Source organism: Oppia nitens, unplaced genomic scaffold (genome assembly GCF_028296485.1).
Source record: "Oppia nitens isolate AA-2021 unplaced genomic scaffold, nextdenovo-longstitch-racon4-pilon3 scaffold2_pilon_pilon_pilon, whole genome shotgun sequence".
Taxonomy (NCBI): domain Eukaryota; kingdom Metazoa; phylum Arthropoda; class Arachnida; order Sarcoptiformes; family Oppiidae; genus Oppia; species Oppia nitens.
Window position 1 is genome coordinate 1,327,774 of NW_026533210.1, and position 19,795 is coordinate 1,347,568.

At 20.9% G+C, this 19,795-nt stretch overlaps 2 protein-coding genes across 2 annotated transcripts; both read right to left on the reverse strand.

The window, feature by feature from the left end:
- On the reverse strand, nucleotides 1-12,622 carry LOC128955211 (acyl-CoA desaturase-like). The gene is made up of 9 exons (XM_054300859.1): nucleotides 12,576-12,622; nucleotides 12,298-12,461; nucleotides 11,360-11,804; nucleotides 10,526-10,594; nucleotides 9,919-9,987; nucleotides 9,363-9,583; nucleotides 2,139-2,150; nucleotides 534-857; nucleotides 1-254 (listed from the first exon to the last, which is right to left on the reverse strand). Exons 1-9 carry the CDS (start codon nucleotides 12,620-12,622, stop codon nucleotides 1-3), a joined length of 1,605 nt encoding a protein of 534 aa, XP_054156834.1.
- Nucleotides 12,623-17,464: 4,842 nt separating this feature from the next.
- On the reverse strand, nucleotides 17,465-19,638 carry LOC128955212 (acyl-CoA desaturase 1-like). Its single transcript, XM_054300860.1, has 5 exons — nucleotides 19,322-19,638; nucleotides 18,537-18,981; nucleotides 18,122-18,190; nucleotides 17,876-17,944; nucleotides 17,465-17,753 (listed from the first exon to the last, which is right to left on the reverse strand). The coding sequence occupies exons 1-5, from the start codon at nucleotides 19,599-19,601 to the stop codon at nucleotides 17,465-17,467; spliced, it is 1,152 nt and encodes a 383-aa protein (XP_054156835.1). The 5' UTR covers nucleotides 19,602-19,638.
- Between the last annotated feature and the right edge of the window lie 157 nt (nucleotides 19,639-19,795).

Below are 19,795 nucleotides of genomic sequence, written 5' to 3' on the forward strand. Positions count from 1 at the left end.
TTAACTAAATCTAAACAATTTATTAAAAGTATTGCCAATCGATACAAAACCACTGGCCGTCATATCTTTTGCGTAATCGCTAACCGTTTCGCCAAATTTGTCGATACTTTTACGTACTTTCAGACCGATTAGTTCGCCGAAAACTTTGGCGGCCATACCGGCGGCTCCGTGACGTCGGAGGTGTTGATTGCCAAAGAAGCCGTCGTCGTCCTCATCGTTGTTGTTGTTGTTGTGTTCAGACTCATAGGAATCGCCTAATCGATTGATTGGACAGTTTGATGATTAGAGAGAGCACAGGTATCCCCGAGAAAAAATAAAAATAATATATTTTTTTGATAAATAAAAATAATATATATTTTTTGATAAATAAAAGTAATATATATTTTTGATAAATAAAAATAATATATATTTTTTGATAAATAAAAATAATATATTTTTTGATAAATAAAAATAATATATTTTTTGATAAATAAATATAATATATATTTTTTGATAAATATTTTTTTCAAAAAATCTAAAACTAAAACTCATACCTAAAATCTTTTTCAAAAAATACTTTTTCATATCGTATTTTTTCAGATATTTTTTGATAACACCCGACGATGACGACATCTCCCCATCGTCGACACCGGTAGGCAATAATGGTAGTCCACTATGTGGTCCGTATAGATACTGAGGTACACGACCGCCGTGCGAGTGCTGCTGTTGGTGTATGGCCTCCGATAGCCTTAAATTGTCGATTAGATTCTGATATGAATTACCGGCCGATTTATGAGGAGTAGGTATGGCCTGTCGTTGTTGTTGTTGTTGATGTTTGTTAGGTGGGGTTAACTGTGCGTAACCATACAGTTCCGCTTCTAACGGTGCCGACGATCGGTCAATCAATTGTTTATTATTATTATTATTTAAATTATTATTATTATTAGTATAATCCAAAATTTGGTATTCATTAATATTTTTATTTAGTAATAATTTATTATTATTATTATTTGTAATTTTATTGGCATATATGGCCGAAAAATTATTTGCCGATAATATTACTAAAATAGTAGCCGATAGCCAACCAATGAGGACAGTGAGGTTATTGACTAAAAAATAAAATAAATAAAAATAAATTATATGCTTAAATAATGTTTAAATAATGTATATATATTAAATATATCACCCACGTTATGGACATTAAATTTAAATATTATTTATTTTTTATAATAATAAAATAATAAAAACAACTTAAATATTTTAAATATACTTAAATATATTTAAACAATTATAATGTAGTAATTATACAGAAATTTTTATTTATTTATGATTTTAATTATTAATATTATTTATATATAATATATATATATTTAGATTTTTATATGCATATTATATAAAATAAACAATTAATTTTTATAGTTATTATTAAAAATACACGTTTAAAATATTAGTTTAATTGTTATAAATAATTCATAATATTTATTTATTTAGATACAGTTTATAATAAACTATTTTGGATTTTAAATTTAGTTAAATTTTAGGAATTTATGGGAAAATTATTTATCCATGTTTTATGAACTAAACAATTAATTAAAATTATTTTTCTAATTATAAATAAAATAAATAATATATACTCACAATTGTGTTGCATAGTGATGATGATAATGATGGTAATAATAATAATAATAATAATATAACGATAATTAAATAATTACGAAAAAACAACAACAATAAACAAAATATAAATAAATTTCCACTTATTTTTAAATGTAGGCTATATTTATTTGGATGATAATTGTTGACTAAAAATAAATGAGTTAACAAATAATTATCAATAATAATAATTATTATTATTATTATTGGGTGATATATATATATATATAAATATTTAATAGTTATAAATAAAAATTATTGTTAAGTTAAATTGTGTCTTATACAAAATAAAAACTATTTTAAAAATTTAATGTAATTTTATTATTATTATTATTATAAAACATTTCTAATAATATTAAATAATTTTCAAAATGCTTAATTTTAGATTAAACATTATTTTAAAAAGTTTATTTTTAGTGACTAACAAAATAGTTAGTTAATAAAATGAGAGACACTTTTTTATGAAAACATATAGAGAGAGAGGGACTGGTAGTTTAGTTAGTTACCTCTCCTCAGTGCTATTTAAAATATATTGAGTAACTATACTGTAATCTATTAGGGGGGTGGGGGTAGCAAACCAGCACTGAGAGAGAGAGAGGCATTCAGCTCAGGGATAGATGGATAGACAGCATAACCACTGATACAAATATATATATATATATATATATATTATACATTTATTTATGATATATTAATATATATCATATATATATATATTGAATATACATATATGTATATACAGTATACTGTAGTATATAAATAATAATCAAAATAATCTCTAACAGCTATTAACGGCATTCAAAAATAACACAAAACTGCTTTTACAGTATTATTATTAGGATATTTTACACACCTGAGAGTCCCCTTACAAAAAATGTGTGCAAAAATATATGATATTTTATATATATATATATAATAAATATAATATATTTTTTTGAGGAGAAAAAATGTAAGATAAGACTAATTTTTTATATATATATATATATATGATATTAGTTCCAGTTTTATGCTAATACTGTATATATTGTATAATAAGGTACTACCACTTGATGTGTTGGTATTGAAACACACAGTTAGTTAATGATTGATATATATATATATATATATCGCTCAGTTAGTTAGTTAAGTCAGTCGGTTAGTCAATCAATCCCCCCCCCTATATCCTATTGCATTGCAAAAATTACTTACCAGTAACTAAATAAATAATAATAATACTAAAAAAAACTCAATCATTTACCGCATGGATTGGGGAGGCCATCAAAAAAACGCACACACATTCATTTGGCTTATACCTGAATGTTATGCTATGCCATTAAAATAATATATTAGCACAGGTACTCTATATATAGCTAACTGTGCCCAAACATTATACTGTATCTGTATGTGTATTATTGAGGCATAAAAACTGGACTTCATTATTGATAGTTAGCATAGCTATACAACAGGTATATACATATAAAAAAACGGTATGTTATGCTACAGGTATGTGTGTTAGTAATAATATATATATATATATATATATATAAATATTTTTATTGAGAGGCATATCATTTTCGTCATCATTATTACAGTATTATCATCATCATAGCCGACCATCTCCAGCATCAGCACCGTTAGGTTAGGCTAAATATACTGATATATACAGTATGTTATGACACAACTTCCTACTAACTATTTCCATGAAAAATCATTTGTAAATATTATTATTATTTAATGACTTTGCTGTTATGTTAAATATATATATATATATATTATAATGTGGTTTCACATACTAGCCTATGAGCCCAACCCCTTTACATCCCTGTCCTGGCACGTGGTTTTTTAAAAAAATTAATAAACTACTGTATATATGATACCATTAATTATCAAAAATAATGGGCTCCCATAATATAACCATTGAAGTCTAATTAACCAATTAATTACTTTTCAAAAAAATATTTTAATATTATATATATATATACAGTAATGATTTAAAAACCATATTTTATAGCTATAATTAGTTAGTTTGTTATTTATGAAAAAAAAATTATTATTAGAAATAATCTAATTAATAATTTAAAAAAAATATTTATTAGTTATTATAATTTTATGAAAATTATTTTTTTAGAGAGAGAGAGAGAGAGAGAGAGAGAGAGAGAGAGAGGTGCCTCTATATATGTTGGTTCAAAATAACCTAAATAAAAAAAATGTTATGTCATTGACCTTGCCATTCAACTATATTAACTATATATACTGTATAAATATTAACTACCAGTCCTCCTATGATTGTGGGCTAATGGATACTACCTGTGCTGCTGCTGATGCTGTCATTAATACAATACATCACATATTGCTGTGTGAAAAAAAAGTTATCCCCATATATAGCCATACAATACAGTGTGTATGCAATCATACAGTATATGACATGACATAACAACCCAATGTTATGCAATGTATGCAAAAAAAATATTTTTTTTTTAAATAAAAGATAAAGTTGGGGATAATAATGTTTGTTTGAATAAACAAATAATTATTTACAATCAAAAAATAATTGTTAGAAATTTGTTTTTAAAAAAATAACATATACATATATATACTCTAAATAAAATAGATAAATTTTTTTTATTATAGATAAATACAATATATTTTGGATTATTAGCTGTAATTAATGTTTTTTTTTATTGTAAAACTTTTTAAAAAACATTATATAATAAACTTTTGATACTTAAAAAATTTGTTTGTTTGTTAATCCCAACTCTAATCACTGTACTTTAAATTTTTTTAGGTCTCAATTTTATAGATAGATAGGTAGGTATGTGCTCCTCTCCAATGTGGTGAGCTTAGGTAGTTATATATATATATATATGTACACACAGTTCATACCGGTGCCCAAAATTTAAAAAAAAATGATTTGACCCTCTATTATAAACCACTGCTACAAACACATACACACATACACACATACACATACCAAATATCTACATATATTTCATGTATTTTATGAGTAAATTATTACTTAAATACTAAATTTAAGTGTACAAAAATTATTATAATATTAAATAAAATTTATTTAAAAAAATATGTTTTCAAATCTCTTACTGATTTAATTTATAATAAATTTGATTTTATTTGTTTGCCAAATAAAATGTATTTTATTAATACATTTAAAAAATATTTGAAATATTTTATTTATTTATTTAGTTGTTGGATGAATACAATAGAGTTTTAATACTTTTAATAATAACAAATCGTAAAATTTATGTATRKATWTATATATATAAATTTATTTTATATGTATATATAATTTATATAAAACTAATTTTCACTACAAACTTAAGAAATTATAATTTTTAAAAAAATTTTATTTAGATATACAGTAAATAAAATTATATTTATATTTATAATGTTTTTTTATAACATTTATTATTATTATTTTTCTAGAAAATAATTTATTTGTTACAACCAATTTGTTTTTTGAATTATTTATTTATTTATTTGAATTAACTTAACTATACTAAAGTAATATAATACATACGAGTAGTTCAAAAAAATATTAAAAAAAAAAATTTTACGATACAAAGTGTAGATAATATTTAATAGTTTTGTAAAATTTTTTAGTTTATTTTTTTGAATTTAGATTATTATTATTATTATTATTATTATTAACAGTTTGATAACATATTTATACAAATAGTCAATGGTTTAGTTCACGTGTCATACAATTATATAATTATTTTTTTTTGTATATAAAAAATACCTTAAATTTAAAATCTGAACTTAAAATCAGTGATTAAAAAAACAGATGCTATAAAACAAGTTATAACCTAATGAGTTGTCAATCAATTTATTTATTTTTTAATATAAATTTTTAAATTAAGTTAATTTTTAATATAACAGTGTTATACTAATTTAAAAAAAAAATGTTTGCCAGCTCAAATTTTTCAACTACAAAAAAACTATAAAATATTTTTTAAAAAATAACTTTTAAGTTTAAATAATTATTAAATAATTACAATTATTAAAGTTATTTATTTAATTTTTATTTTATATTTAACTCATAATAATAATTAAACAAAATTATTAATAAAATTAAAATAATAAATCAATATTATATATATATATAATGTGTTTATTATTAGTATTATTAATAATAATAGGGTTTTAAAATCAAAGTAAATATTATTTAGACATTTATTTCTATATAATAAGTATACCAAATATATTTTATAAAGTTTAAGTTAAATTGTTAATGAAATTTATTAATAATAAAAAACTTGATAAATGTTTTTAACATACAATACAATAGAGTGTATTAATGATATTTAAGATAAATAGATTTTGTATCATAAATGCTAAATATAGTAATATTATTATTGAGTGGAAAAAATATTCAAGTATTCAAATATACATTATTATACTGTATTGTATTGAATATATATATATATACTAATAATAATACATTTTAAAAAAAATGAGATATTGATTAGGATAATAAAAATTTATGTACAGTATATTTAAATATATATACAATTTTAAACAACAAAATTATTATAACTATGGTATAGATAGTATTGATAATAAATTCATATATATATATATATATATATATATATATCTTTATGTATTGTTTAGTATATTTTTATTATTTTTAAATTTCTATGTCAAATACATATGTATTGGCAAATATTGTATATAATATTATCAATAAAAAAAATAAGTGAAGAAAAAATTATGCCATAAAAAAGGCTTAAAAATGTTTAAGTTATTATATTTTTGTAAATAATAATTATTTTTGTCTTCCAATATATATATATATATTTGTATTGAAAAATCTATTAAACATCAATACAAAACAAAATTATAAACATATTATAATTTATAATTAAAACAATTGAAATATTGTATTTAAAAAAAACTATCAAAATTTTTATTTTACTATTCATATTAATTGAAAAAGTATATAACAATTTATATATATATATTTAATATACACTTTAATATAATTTATTTAAATTGGAAATATTTAAAAATAACATTTTTTTAAAAATTTAAATATATATAAATATTTTTTTATTTTGGTTGATTTAAATGAGTTCTAAATAAGTCACTTTAATAAAAATAAAAAAACTAAATAAAAACTTTAATAATAAAAATATTTTAGTAATTTATGTTAACATATGAGAGACAGTAAACTCATTTTATTTTGAAGTGTATATAAAATAAAAGATAATTACAATTGAAGTAAAAAAAATATATTTTTTATTTAAATATCAAAAATAAAAGATTAATTTATGATTATTAATAGATTTAATTTTTTTTTGGGAAACAATTGGATTACTCATATCAAAGTTTTATTATTATTTTTTTCAGTGAAAACTATTATAATAAATAAATAATAAAAATAATTAAATGTATTAATAATATCCAAGCAGATCATCAAAAAAATTTTTTTTTTGTTAATATATTTAAAAAAAATATATAAACTTTATATACTGTATATATAATTATCAAATTAGTTTTGGCGCATATTTTTTATGAGATAACAGACATATATTTAAATTATATAATAATAATAATAATGTTAAAAAAATATATGCGGGATATCCTATTTGATGGCACAATAATAGTATTGATGATTATAAAAAATTAGCATAAAGTTTGCTAAATATATATATTATAATATATTTGCAACAAAAATAATATTTTTTATACAGTAATAATAATGAGACATTTGAATAGTTTCAAAGATAATTGTTTGACAACAAATATTTTAACACATATTTTGGTTACTATTGATGTGTTAAACATCAACTAAAAATGTCAGTATTAAATAAATAAATATAAATAAATTATATATTAGTTTTTTTAAAACACTTTTTCAAATAAAACAATGACATAAAAAATAGGGTATTAATGAGTTTTGAACCAAAACAAAAAAATGTTTATTTATTTTTTTTCATACACAAAGTCAATGTTAGCAAAATAATATACAATTTTAAAAAAAAAATAAAAAAAAACCACTAATGATTTAAATTTTAAATTTAGTTAATTAGTAATACAGTTAACTATATATATATATTTTTCATATATTGTGTGTCAATAATAATAATACTGTAATAATTATATTTACAATTAACAATATTACAGTTAATAATAATAATAAATAATTTATGTTATTTTTTTTATGAATGATATATAAATAGTTAATTGGATTATAATTAATTGTTTTTTTTGAACCTTATTAGCTTAATAATTATAATAATAAGTTGTTATTATATTGGTTATTATAATTTAACAACAATAACAAACAAATAAAAAAAATCTCATAAATCTCTTATTTTATTATATTTTTATTTTATTTTTTTTAATACAAACAATAAACATCATTTCATATATAATTAGATCTTATTTTCTTAAAAAAAATAAATAAATAAATATTTTTTGTTGTTGTATTTGATTTATTTAGTAAATAATAAATTATAAATACACGCAAATATTATTTAAATTTTTATAGCTTTGAACTAAAAAAAAATTTAAAAAAATTAAATATATGATAGTTATATATAAATAATACAGTATTATACATGTAATTCCTATTGTATTATTATTATTATTATTTAAAAAAATATTTATATGCATTTCATAGCAATTTGTATTGTTATTATATGTGTGTGTATTTCACTAACTCATGGCTTAAATACTTTAAAATTATTTTAGCATATATTTTAAAAATCTTCAACAAAAAAAACTTGTTATTTATTTATTTTTTTAGTGACAATATCTATGAGTTTTCTATAATAAGTATATGTACTGTACTTACAAATATATCTATATATATATAATATTAAATATATAAATTATAATTTATTAATATATATATATATATATAATGGTGTGACTAATGTTGATGAGTCTATAACTAACAATATATAATAATACAGTTAATAATAATAATAATACTAATAAACATAATCTAGTTTATGAAAATATAATATATTTTAATAATACAGTTAACTATTATTTAACTTACACATGCAAATAATACATAAAATAAATTATTTTAGAAAATATTAAAACAAATATAATTTTTAAATAATACATTTAGCCGTAAATAATAGCACTTAAAAAAAACAAAACAGTAAAAAATTATTATTAATTATTATAAATTATTCTGTATTCAAATATATAACCATAAAATTATATTATAGTTTTAGCAAGTATTCAAAAAATACTATTATAATATACGGTTAATAAAAATTTATATATAATTTTTAAAAAAACACACGCAATAAATATTTAATAATATTTATTAACTATAATATAATTTTTTAAAAAAAAAAATAAATCTATTTTGACAAATATATAAATAATAGATAATAGTTATATATACTTTTAAAACTACTAGAAAAAAATAATAGTTTTATGATAATAATAATTAATAATTTTATTTTATTGTTTAGGAAATACAAAAAAACAAATAAAAACAATTTTTTATTGTATATAAAAAATAAAACTTTTTATTATAAAGAATATTAATTTTTTCGTTATAAACCAAATAAAAATATACAGTTATATAAATTTTTCGACTATTATTTAATAATATTTTTAAGATAATATTTATATATTGAATATATATATAATAAATGAATATTTAATAATTGATTTATTCAATTAAAACTTTTTTTTTTATTTATAAAAAACAATTAAATATCTGATGAGAAACGGTATCCATAGATGTGTCAGTGCTATACATAACGATATGCACCGGTAGACGAATAGCCTGAACGGATGAATTTGTCTATAGCTGTCACTGAGTGGATGGCCGTCACCGGTACGCCGGCACCGGGCGGCCAGCATATAACGGGACACACGTTTACGATCGTAGGCCCAACCGATTCGGGCAAAACTGTCGATAAAAAGTGTAGTAAAATTCCAGCTATACTTCCAGCTTAGCTCCGATGCTGAATAATCCCTGTCCATCACAACAACAACAATAAAAATTATTAGTAATTATCATCAAAAAAAAAATTGATTAAAAAATAAATAAATAATTAATTATTATTGAATTGCATTTTTTCCATATAAACATTTAGGACATTATTATTATTATTATTAAAAAAATGCTAAAAATACTATATATGTATATTAATATACAATGTATATACTATAGCAACATATATATATTGCTAAAATAATATTTATTATATATATATTTAATATGTATTTATATGTATGTATGTTAGTAAGTGTCTGTTTGTTTGTTTGTTTGTTTGTTTTTAATGTATTGTCAAAAAAAACGGGTCATACCAGGGAAACGTATGGTGATAATTGTGATATCCCTCTCCATATGATTGAAATGTTACAAAACTATTTTCTCTATCAAAATAAAAAAAAATCAAAATATTAATACATAAACATTAATAAAAATCAAAAAATTTAATCAACAAAAACAAATTATAATCAAAAAATATAAATATAATATACAGTATATATATATAGTACAGTAAATAACTTTGTTGTATATATGTTGTACTGTACTTACAAAATAATAATAATAATAATAAGTAAAGTAATGAAAAATAAAAAGAAATATTATTTATACAATAAAATAAAATGTTTTATAAGTATATAATTGAAATCCAATATAATTTTTTTCAGAAAAAAATAAAGAAATGATAAATTAAAATGTCTTTTATATGATATTATTATTTATTTTTTTGCAATATTGCTATTATTATTATGATATAATACACTGTATATATATACCTGTAATAATATGTAGGCTATTGTGTTGCCTTATATTATAGCACTTATAGGTACAGTATATATATATATACTGTATATAATATATTATACAATACTTTTCATATATGTTTAATATTATTAATACTATTTTTTTATTATTATTACAAACCTTGGATTTATTGTTATATCGTATGGTTTTTGACCCCACATATGGGCTGCACTGTTGACCAGCCATGTGCTAAATCAAGGGTTAAAAAACACAATACATATATATAAGATATTTTTCAACAACAATAAAAAATAAATTAATAAATTTTATTTTTTTTAATTTTAAATGTCATCATATCATTAAAAATAGATTATTATTATACTATAGATGTGTTTAAGATTGTATTTAATAATAATAAAAAATAGTAAAATATTGTGTTATTATTTAAATTTAGAGAAAAAATAATTAAATAAATAATTAAACATAAAATAATTGTGTTTAGTTTATTTTATTGCATGCATTTAATTTATTTTTTAAAAAAAGATTTATTTCTATAAAAAATAAATAAATAATTTAATATCACATTTGTTTTACTGAATATTTTTTCAGCAAATAAAACAAAAAAAACAAATAAAAACTTATTTCACTTTTTATTTCCATATTGTATAAACATATATATGAAAAAAAATATTTTATATCTGATATAAATTTTATATTATTTGATGAAAATATTTTGTTATCATAATAATAAATCATTATCACGTCATAGTAGTCATAATAATAATAATAATAATACTATTAATAGTTAAATATCTGTTTTAGATAACTGTCCCTAAAATTAGCTGTTAATGTCATTTAATAACAAAAACGACAACAAAAAGATAACGTCAGATAATAAAACAAATAATATTATAAATTATTTTGTAAATTAAAATAATATAAATTATTTTTTTTTAATAAAAAATGTATTTTGAAAAATATATATAAAAAAATAATTAAATAAATATCTCAAACCTGTTAAGTATATAACAGTATCGGAATATAACGCATACGAAAAAAGCGTTGGCAATGGTTTCCCTCCAGAATAGGACGGGTAGGACAGTCGGTATGATGACGGCTATCCACAGGACAAGCCAGCGATAGTTTCGTCGTTGAAAACGTACGATCGGATCGGCTAACAGATCGTTGAGGTCGACCGACTGGCCACGGCTTAGTACGTCGGGATGTTTGCGACACAATAGCCAACCCATGTGGGCGAAAAAGAACCCCCGATTGGCATTATGGGGGTCGGCATCCGTTTCCGAGAACCGATGATGAACCCGATGGTCGCGGCACCAGTCGTACAGGTCGTTCTGGACGGCCATTGTGTTCAGGAAAGCCAATAGTAGTCGTAAAGGAAAGTTAGCTTTATATGATCGATGAGCCCATAGTCGGTGGGCGCCCGCCGTTATACCCATACCTATGTGTGTGTGTGTGTGTGTGTTATGAAATAATTTCAATAAAAAAGCAAAAAATAAAATTTTTATTTTATACAAATAATTGTCATTAAATTTTTGATAAATATAGAGATTAAATAAAATAAAAATCTATTAAATATGATATAATTTATTAAAAAAAACTAATGTTTTTCTTAGGAAATTTTTTTTTTGATAAAAAAATAATTTAATAATAATATAGTATCCAAATATTACCAGGGGTATATTTCTATTGCCCATATTATTATTATTACTATTACTATAGTATATTATTATATAAATAAAATATTAGTATATTTCACTGAATGATTACCCAGTGATCCTTAATTTTTTAAAATTTTATTTTATAGACAAAATAAAACCCAAAAAAAATAAATTACATAATAATACTGTAATAATAAAAATCTAGTAATATATGATAATTTTTGTCAATTTTTTTTTGTACACAAAAAAACATATGTATATATATAGACATACCTGAAATTAGGCAAAACCAATACCAGGCAATCACTGTCTGATATTTAGCCGACACGATCATTAGGTAGGCGCCATATAGAGCACCGATATGTATGGAAGTCAATAGTATAACATTTTTCCAGACAATATTTGTCGCATATTTTTGAACACGATTTTCATAATTTCTATTATGATTATTATTATTATTTAAATTATTTAAATTATGATTATCATTATTAGTAGTAGTAGTAGTTGTAATAGTAGTTGTATTATTATTATTAGATAATGGGACAGTTGACTTTTCACTAGAATAATTGACTTGATGATCGTTTATTAATGGTGGCATATTTTTTTAAAAATAAAAAATTTTAGTTATTTAAAAAAATAATTTTAGACAAAAAAAACAAATTTTAGACCACTTATTTAAACAAAAACAATTTAATTTATCTATTGCTTTAATATTATTATTCAATATTAATTAATTAATTACAATTTAATAACATTTTTGTTGTTATTATTATTATTATTTTTAATGTCTATTTAAAAAAAATGTAAAATATTAACAATAATATTACTATTTAATTATTATAACGACAAAAAAATATGATATATTTTTTTATTATTCAATATTTAAAATATAGTTAGTATCTGTTTTTTGTTTTTTTTGTGAATCTCTTAAAAAACTTTTAATTTTATATACAATTGAATAAAAAACAATAACAATTTAGTTTATATATATATAATAATATTTTAAGAGAGAGAGAGAGAGAGAGAAAGAAAGAGAGAATCTCGACTCTATTATTATAATCACATTTATATATATAAATATATTATAATAACAATTTATTATATAACAAAATACCAGTAACTGTAGAGTATATATGTTTTTTATTTTATTTTTTTTTGAGTGTTAGAAAACATTGTTGGGATGAAAGGGCCCGTTATGTCCAGCCTATTGGTTGTGTTTCCTAAAAAACAGACATCCCTCACACTAATAAAATATAAATAAAATTTTATAAACATATGCAATATTACCTGAATTTTATTTTAGATATATATATATATATACGGTATAATACTGTATGTATATAATGCCTCATTTTTATTGCCCACAACAATTTCTATGTGTATGTGTATGTGTATGTGTATGTGTATGTGTATGTGTATGTGTATGTGTATGTGTATGTGTATGTGTATGTGTATGTGTATGTGTATGTGTATGTGTATGTGTATGTGTATGTGTATGTGTATGTGTATGTGTATGTGTATGTGTATGTGTATGTGTATGTGTATGTGTATGTGTATGTGTATGTGTATGTGTATGTGTATGTGTAATACACACATTGTGTATGTATCTGTGTGTGTGTATGTATGTATGTATGTAGTATCGCATGGATATGGCCTACAGGTATGGTTGTGTTGTTATGTTTGTAGGTTTTATGTTTGTTAAAATTATTATTATTATTACTTTTTATTTTGAGTGATAAGTTAAGTGAAGTGATGGGCCATCAAGTTATGAGTCGTTATTTTTTTAAAATTTCTCATTTCATGAATATTTAGATTTGTTTTATCACTTATTGTTGTTGTTGTTGGTTATAGTAGTTTATGTGTTGAAAGAGAGAGAGAGAGAGAGAGATATTAGATATGCTAAACAACAACAACACGTTAGTCATAAAATTGAAGTGATTTAAAAAAATATTAAAAAATAATACATTTTTTTAATTCAATGCATAGCTATAAATAATTGTTGGACTTATATCTATCAAAAAAAATTAAAATAAAATAAAATTGATTTTTAATTTTATTATTCTGACTTATATTGTATTATAATATGTTATTGTATAATAAGATTATAATATTTTGTGTGTGTGTTTGAAAATAGTTTATACTATATATATATATATATATAATACAAACTATATGTTAATTGACTTTTAAAATACTGTAAAAAAAGATTAAAAATGTTTAGTTAGTTTATATGATATAATATGATATTTATATAAAAATGTGGGACACTTTTGCCTTTCAAATTAAATGCATTGCACACATACAGTGAAATATATATATATATACTGTATATATATATATATATACTGTATATAAATACCAATTATTATTGTAACATCAATTATAATCGCATTAATCCTTTAAAATCATAGATATATTATTATAATATTTTTATATTTCATGTCATCTAATACTAAACAGTCTATTAATGTAAATTTGGTCATAATTTTCATTAATTAGTTTATTTTTGTAATTTTATTGTTTTAAAAAAATTTTTTAATTCAATGCAAAACATTGTAATTATTTATTTTACTTATAATGATTTTTTAATTTTTAAAAAAATTAAATATTTTTATTATTATTATCATTAGACCGCTTATTAATATTATTAACATTAACTAAATTACAATTATTTAGCATTTAGAAATTATTATTATTTTTAATAAATATTTTATTAAAATTTTATATATATATAAAAATAAAGATAATTATTAATGTGTACTATATTTTCGCACAATTTTCATAGTAATAATAATTATTTAAATTTTTTTTATAAGTTGCACACTATTTCGCAATTATATTTCCCATTATATATTCAAGTAATGTATGTATATATAGGTATGTATATCCCATATAAGCTATTTTTTACCATCAATTTGATGATGAATGCAATTTTTTTTATTATTAAATGATAATGATGATGACACGAAAATGGCACACAAAAATAATAATATTATTAATAATTATAATTATAATAGTTAGTATTTTTTTTAAGCAAAAAAATTATTGAAACCTAGATTTTTTTATAAATATATATATATATATATTTAAAAATAATATATATTGTATTTATTAATTTATACTGACCAAATTTCAACTAGTCTACGTGATAGGCAACACATACACACAAATATATATATATATACATGCACATGTATATAAATACACAAATATATACACATATATACAGTGTGTATATGTGTGTATGTGTTGCCCATCACGTAGATTAGTTGAAATACACACACACACACACACACACACACACACACACACACACACACACACACACACACACACACACACACACATACATACATACATACATACATATATTCACAAATACACACACACACACACACACACACATACATATATTCACAAATACACATACACATACACATACACATACACATACACATACACATACACATACACATACACATACACATACACATACACATAAATACATACATACTATACATACATACATTCACAAATACACACACATGCATAAACTCATTGATAAAATGTTAATCATAAACTAACACTTTATAATAAACTATGAAATATATTAATATTATATTTAATACCAAATAATAATAAATTTATTATTGATTATTTAAAAAATAAAAATAAATTCATATTATCATTCATCTTATTATTTATACATGCACATATTATAAAAAATTAATACAAATGTGTGTATTATATAAAATTTATGTCTTATTGTTTTAATAATAATACTAAATATTTTAGTTTATTATTATTAGCTATTATTTTATATAAAAATACAGTATTAATACTAATAATGATTTTTAAAAAAAATTTAGACATTTTTTTCGTGAATCTGATAATTTTGTTAATCGATTACATTTAAACACTGTTTTTAAAAAACAATTATAAATAAAATATTTACAATATATTTCATTTTTAAGTCACGATTAATCACTATTATGCATATAATTATTTATATATATAAAAAAATATTATATTAAATATATATATATATATATAATGTAAATTAAGTAATTATATATTTATAATTTAAGAAAACATAAATCCTATAAAATAAAATATTTTATGCAAATTTTTATTTTAACAATATATATATATATACAATTATATACACTTATATATACTTTATATATCATAACAATAGCATTATATATATACTCAAAATATCTGACATCTAAATGCATCTAAATATTACACACACATTATTAGTAGAATTTTATTAATAAAATATTGAAAATTAATATTAAAAATAAAATATAAAAAATAATAATAATAATAATAAGATAATTGAAAATAAAACTTAAATTGTTTTATAATAATTGAGTATAGGATGCATTTAAAATTGAATGAAAAAATTATCATATATTGATAGGTAAGTAACTAAGTAATAAAGTAATCAATTATTATTATTATTATTATATTTGTATGAATAATAAAATTTAACCTAAAATTTTCAATTAAAATAAAATATTGAATCCGTTTTTTTTGTGTAAACAGAATAATAAATATTGTATTTTATATAATAGACAATAAAAAAATCTATTTATAAATTGTTGGTATTTTGAAATTTTTTTTTTTGAAATTTAAATTATCAAAAAATATTTTAATTTTATTGTTGTTGTCGTTAATAATATAGTTTATATTTTAGCTATAAAATAAATAAATATATAATTATAAATAAAATATTTTCAACTTAATATACTTAAAAAATACTAAAATAATTTATCAAAAAACTAAACAATAATTACCAAAAAAAACATCAATTATTGTTAAATTATTGTGAATTAGTTGCAAAAATAAAATAATACAATTTTTTAATCTTGCATTACATAGATAAACTAAAATAATTATTTTTGTATATAAATATATATTTAATATTAGTTTATAAACAAAATGATAACAATTAAAACAAAATAAAACAAATAAGGATTATATATATATTAATATATATAGTATTTATATTTATGTATAATATTTATGAAAAATAAAATAATAAGATTACAAAAATTTTTGTTTAATAATAAACTATGAAATATATTAATATTATATTTAATACCAAATAATATAAAATTTATTATTGATTATTTAAAAAATAAATTCATATTATCATTCATCTTATTATTTATACATGCACATTTATTATTTTTAAAAAATTATTAATACAAATGTGAGTATTATATAAAATTTATGTCTTATTGTTTTATGAAACTGCTAAATATTAGTTTATTATTATTAGTTATTTTTATTTTAAAAAATACAGTATTAATACTAATAATGATAAATTTTGTTTAATAAAAAACAAAATTTATAATAATAACAATTATTATTATTATATTAATAATACAGTATATTATTAAAAAAAAAAATAAACTTTATTTTGTTTGTTTTAGTTGACTAAACTAATTATAAACCTAATGAAAAACGGTATCCATAGGTGAGCCATACCGATACCAATGGCTGTCAAATATTTCAAACAAAATTGTACGAAACTTTGACGGCTAGCTATATGGCCAGTGGTCAGCTGTAAGTCACCGGTACGATCGACTCGACTGATGACCATATCATGTGATACACGTTTCCTATCGGATACCCAACCGATTCGGGCGAAACTGTCGATAAAAAATGTCGTAAAATTCCAGTTATACTTCCAGTCCAACTCCGAGGCCGAGTAATCCCTTCAAGATATACAGTATATACATAACAATTAGATAATGTTATCATTTAGTTTTAAGGAGTGCCACCTCTCCCCACCCGGGGTGGGTGGGTGGGTGGGTTGATGTAACTGTGCACACTATACCAGGGAAAGGTATGATGATAATTATGGAATCCCTCGCCAAATGTCTGAAAGTTGACAAAATTGGATTCTCTATTGTTTTTTTTTTGTTGAAAAAAATTTAATTATTCACAAATTAATACTAATATAGTATATATATATATAAATTAACTAATATATTGTCACATAATTATTAATATTAATAAATTACATAATAATAATAATTGTGTGGTTTTTTGTTTGTTTGTTTGGTTGGTTTATAAGCCATACCTGGGATTTATGTTTACATCATATGGACGATTGCCCCACAAATGAGCCGCTGAATTAACTAGCCAGGTACTATATTATATTAAATATAAAATTAATTAATTAATTATTAATAAAACTAATTATTTATATATATATATATAATTTGATAGAAAACTATTGTTGAGTACATACGGTACTAAATATTTTTATTTATTTTCAAATATATGTTTGGCTATAGAAAACTAAAAACTAAAAATTACTGAATATTTTAGTCCAATTAATTAAATTTTTTTTGTTAAAAACAAAAATTATACTGTACTAACTTAACATTTTTTCCCAGTAGATATAATTTTTTTAAAAAAATAAATAAAATATAATTTTCTTATATTTAATATAAATTTATAATAATAATAATAAAAATAAATTTACGACAAACTTGTTTAATGTATAAATATATCGGAATATAAAGCATACGAAAAATGAATTATAAAGTGTTTCCGACCAAAACATTATGGGTATGAGTGTCGGCACAATCACACCAAATACTAATGCCATCGACCGATAGTATCGGTGCTGAAACCTGACCATCGGATCGTTCCACAGGTCACTCATGTCGACGGTTTGACCATTGCGTAGGACATCGGGATGTCGGCGACACAATAGCCAACCGATATGCGAGAAAAAGAAACCCCGACTGGCATTGTGTGGATCGGAATCGGTTTCCGAGTACTTATGATGTACCCGATGGTCACGACACCAGTAGTAGAGGCTGTTCTCTACGGCCAATGTTTGAAATATGCATAACAGTGCTCTAAGCGATAGATTGGCTTTATAGGAATGATGAGACCATAAACGGTGGGCGCCGGCAGTTAAGCCCAAAGCTATTATGTGGTGAAGTATGTGTGTGTGTGTGTGTGTGAAGGGAAAGGGATATAAAAATTTCAAAAGAAAGAGAGAGAGAGAGAGAGAGTTAATTAAATTTGCGTTTTCTATAACAATATACTACAATATATATATCAGGGTTGCGAACGGTAAGGCCATATATATCATATATTTCTAGCTTATGGATTATTTTTGTTATAATATTTATAGAGCTTTTTTAAACTGATTTAAAAAAACAAATTATCTTAAAAACTAATTAAATATATATATATATATATATATATATATATATATATATATATAACAAATGGTGTCCATATAGTACAGTTCACTACATACCTGAGCAAACAACCATAAGAAACCAGGCAATAACTGTTTGATATTTGGCAGCCGTAACCATCAGGTAGGCGCCATACAGGGCACCGATATGTAATAGAGACATAATGAAGACATTACGCCAAACAATCTGTAGCTTATATGTGTTGTTACCCAAGGAGTTGATACCGTTTTGTTGTTGTTGTTGGTTGTGGACAGTCGGGTGATTTTTTTGGTGAACAATATCATCGCTATGATTTAGGTGGCGAAGCACTGGCTCATCGATTTGATCTACCGGTGCCATAGTGTATGTATGTATGTATTAGCTGACGTATAAAACAAATATAAATTTTTTAATTAAAACTGTTATTTAATTAAAATTGTTATTTAATTAAAATTACTATTTAATTAAACTAATTGAAATAAACTTACAAATTAATGCTAACTTTAACTATATATATATATATTGATTTTTTAAAAATAAAAATCTAATTAATT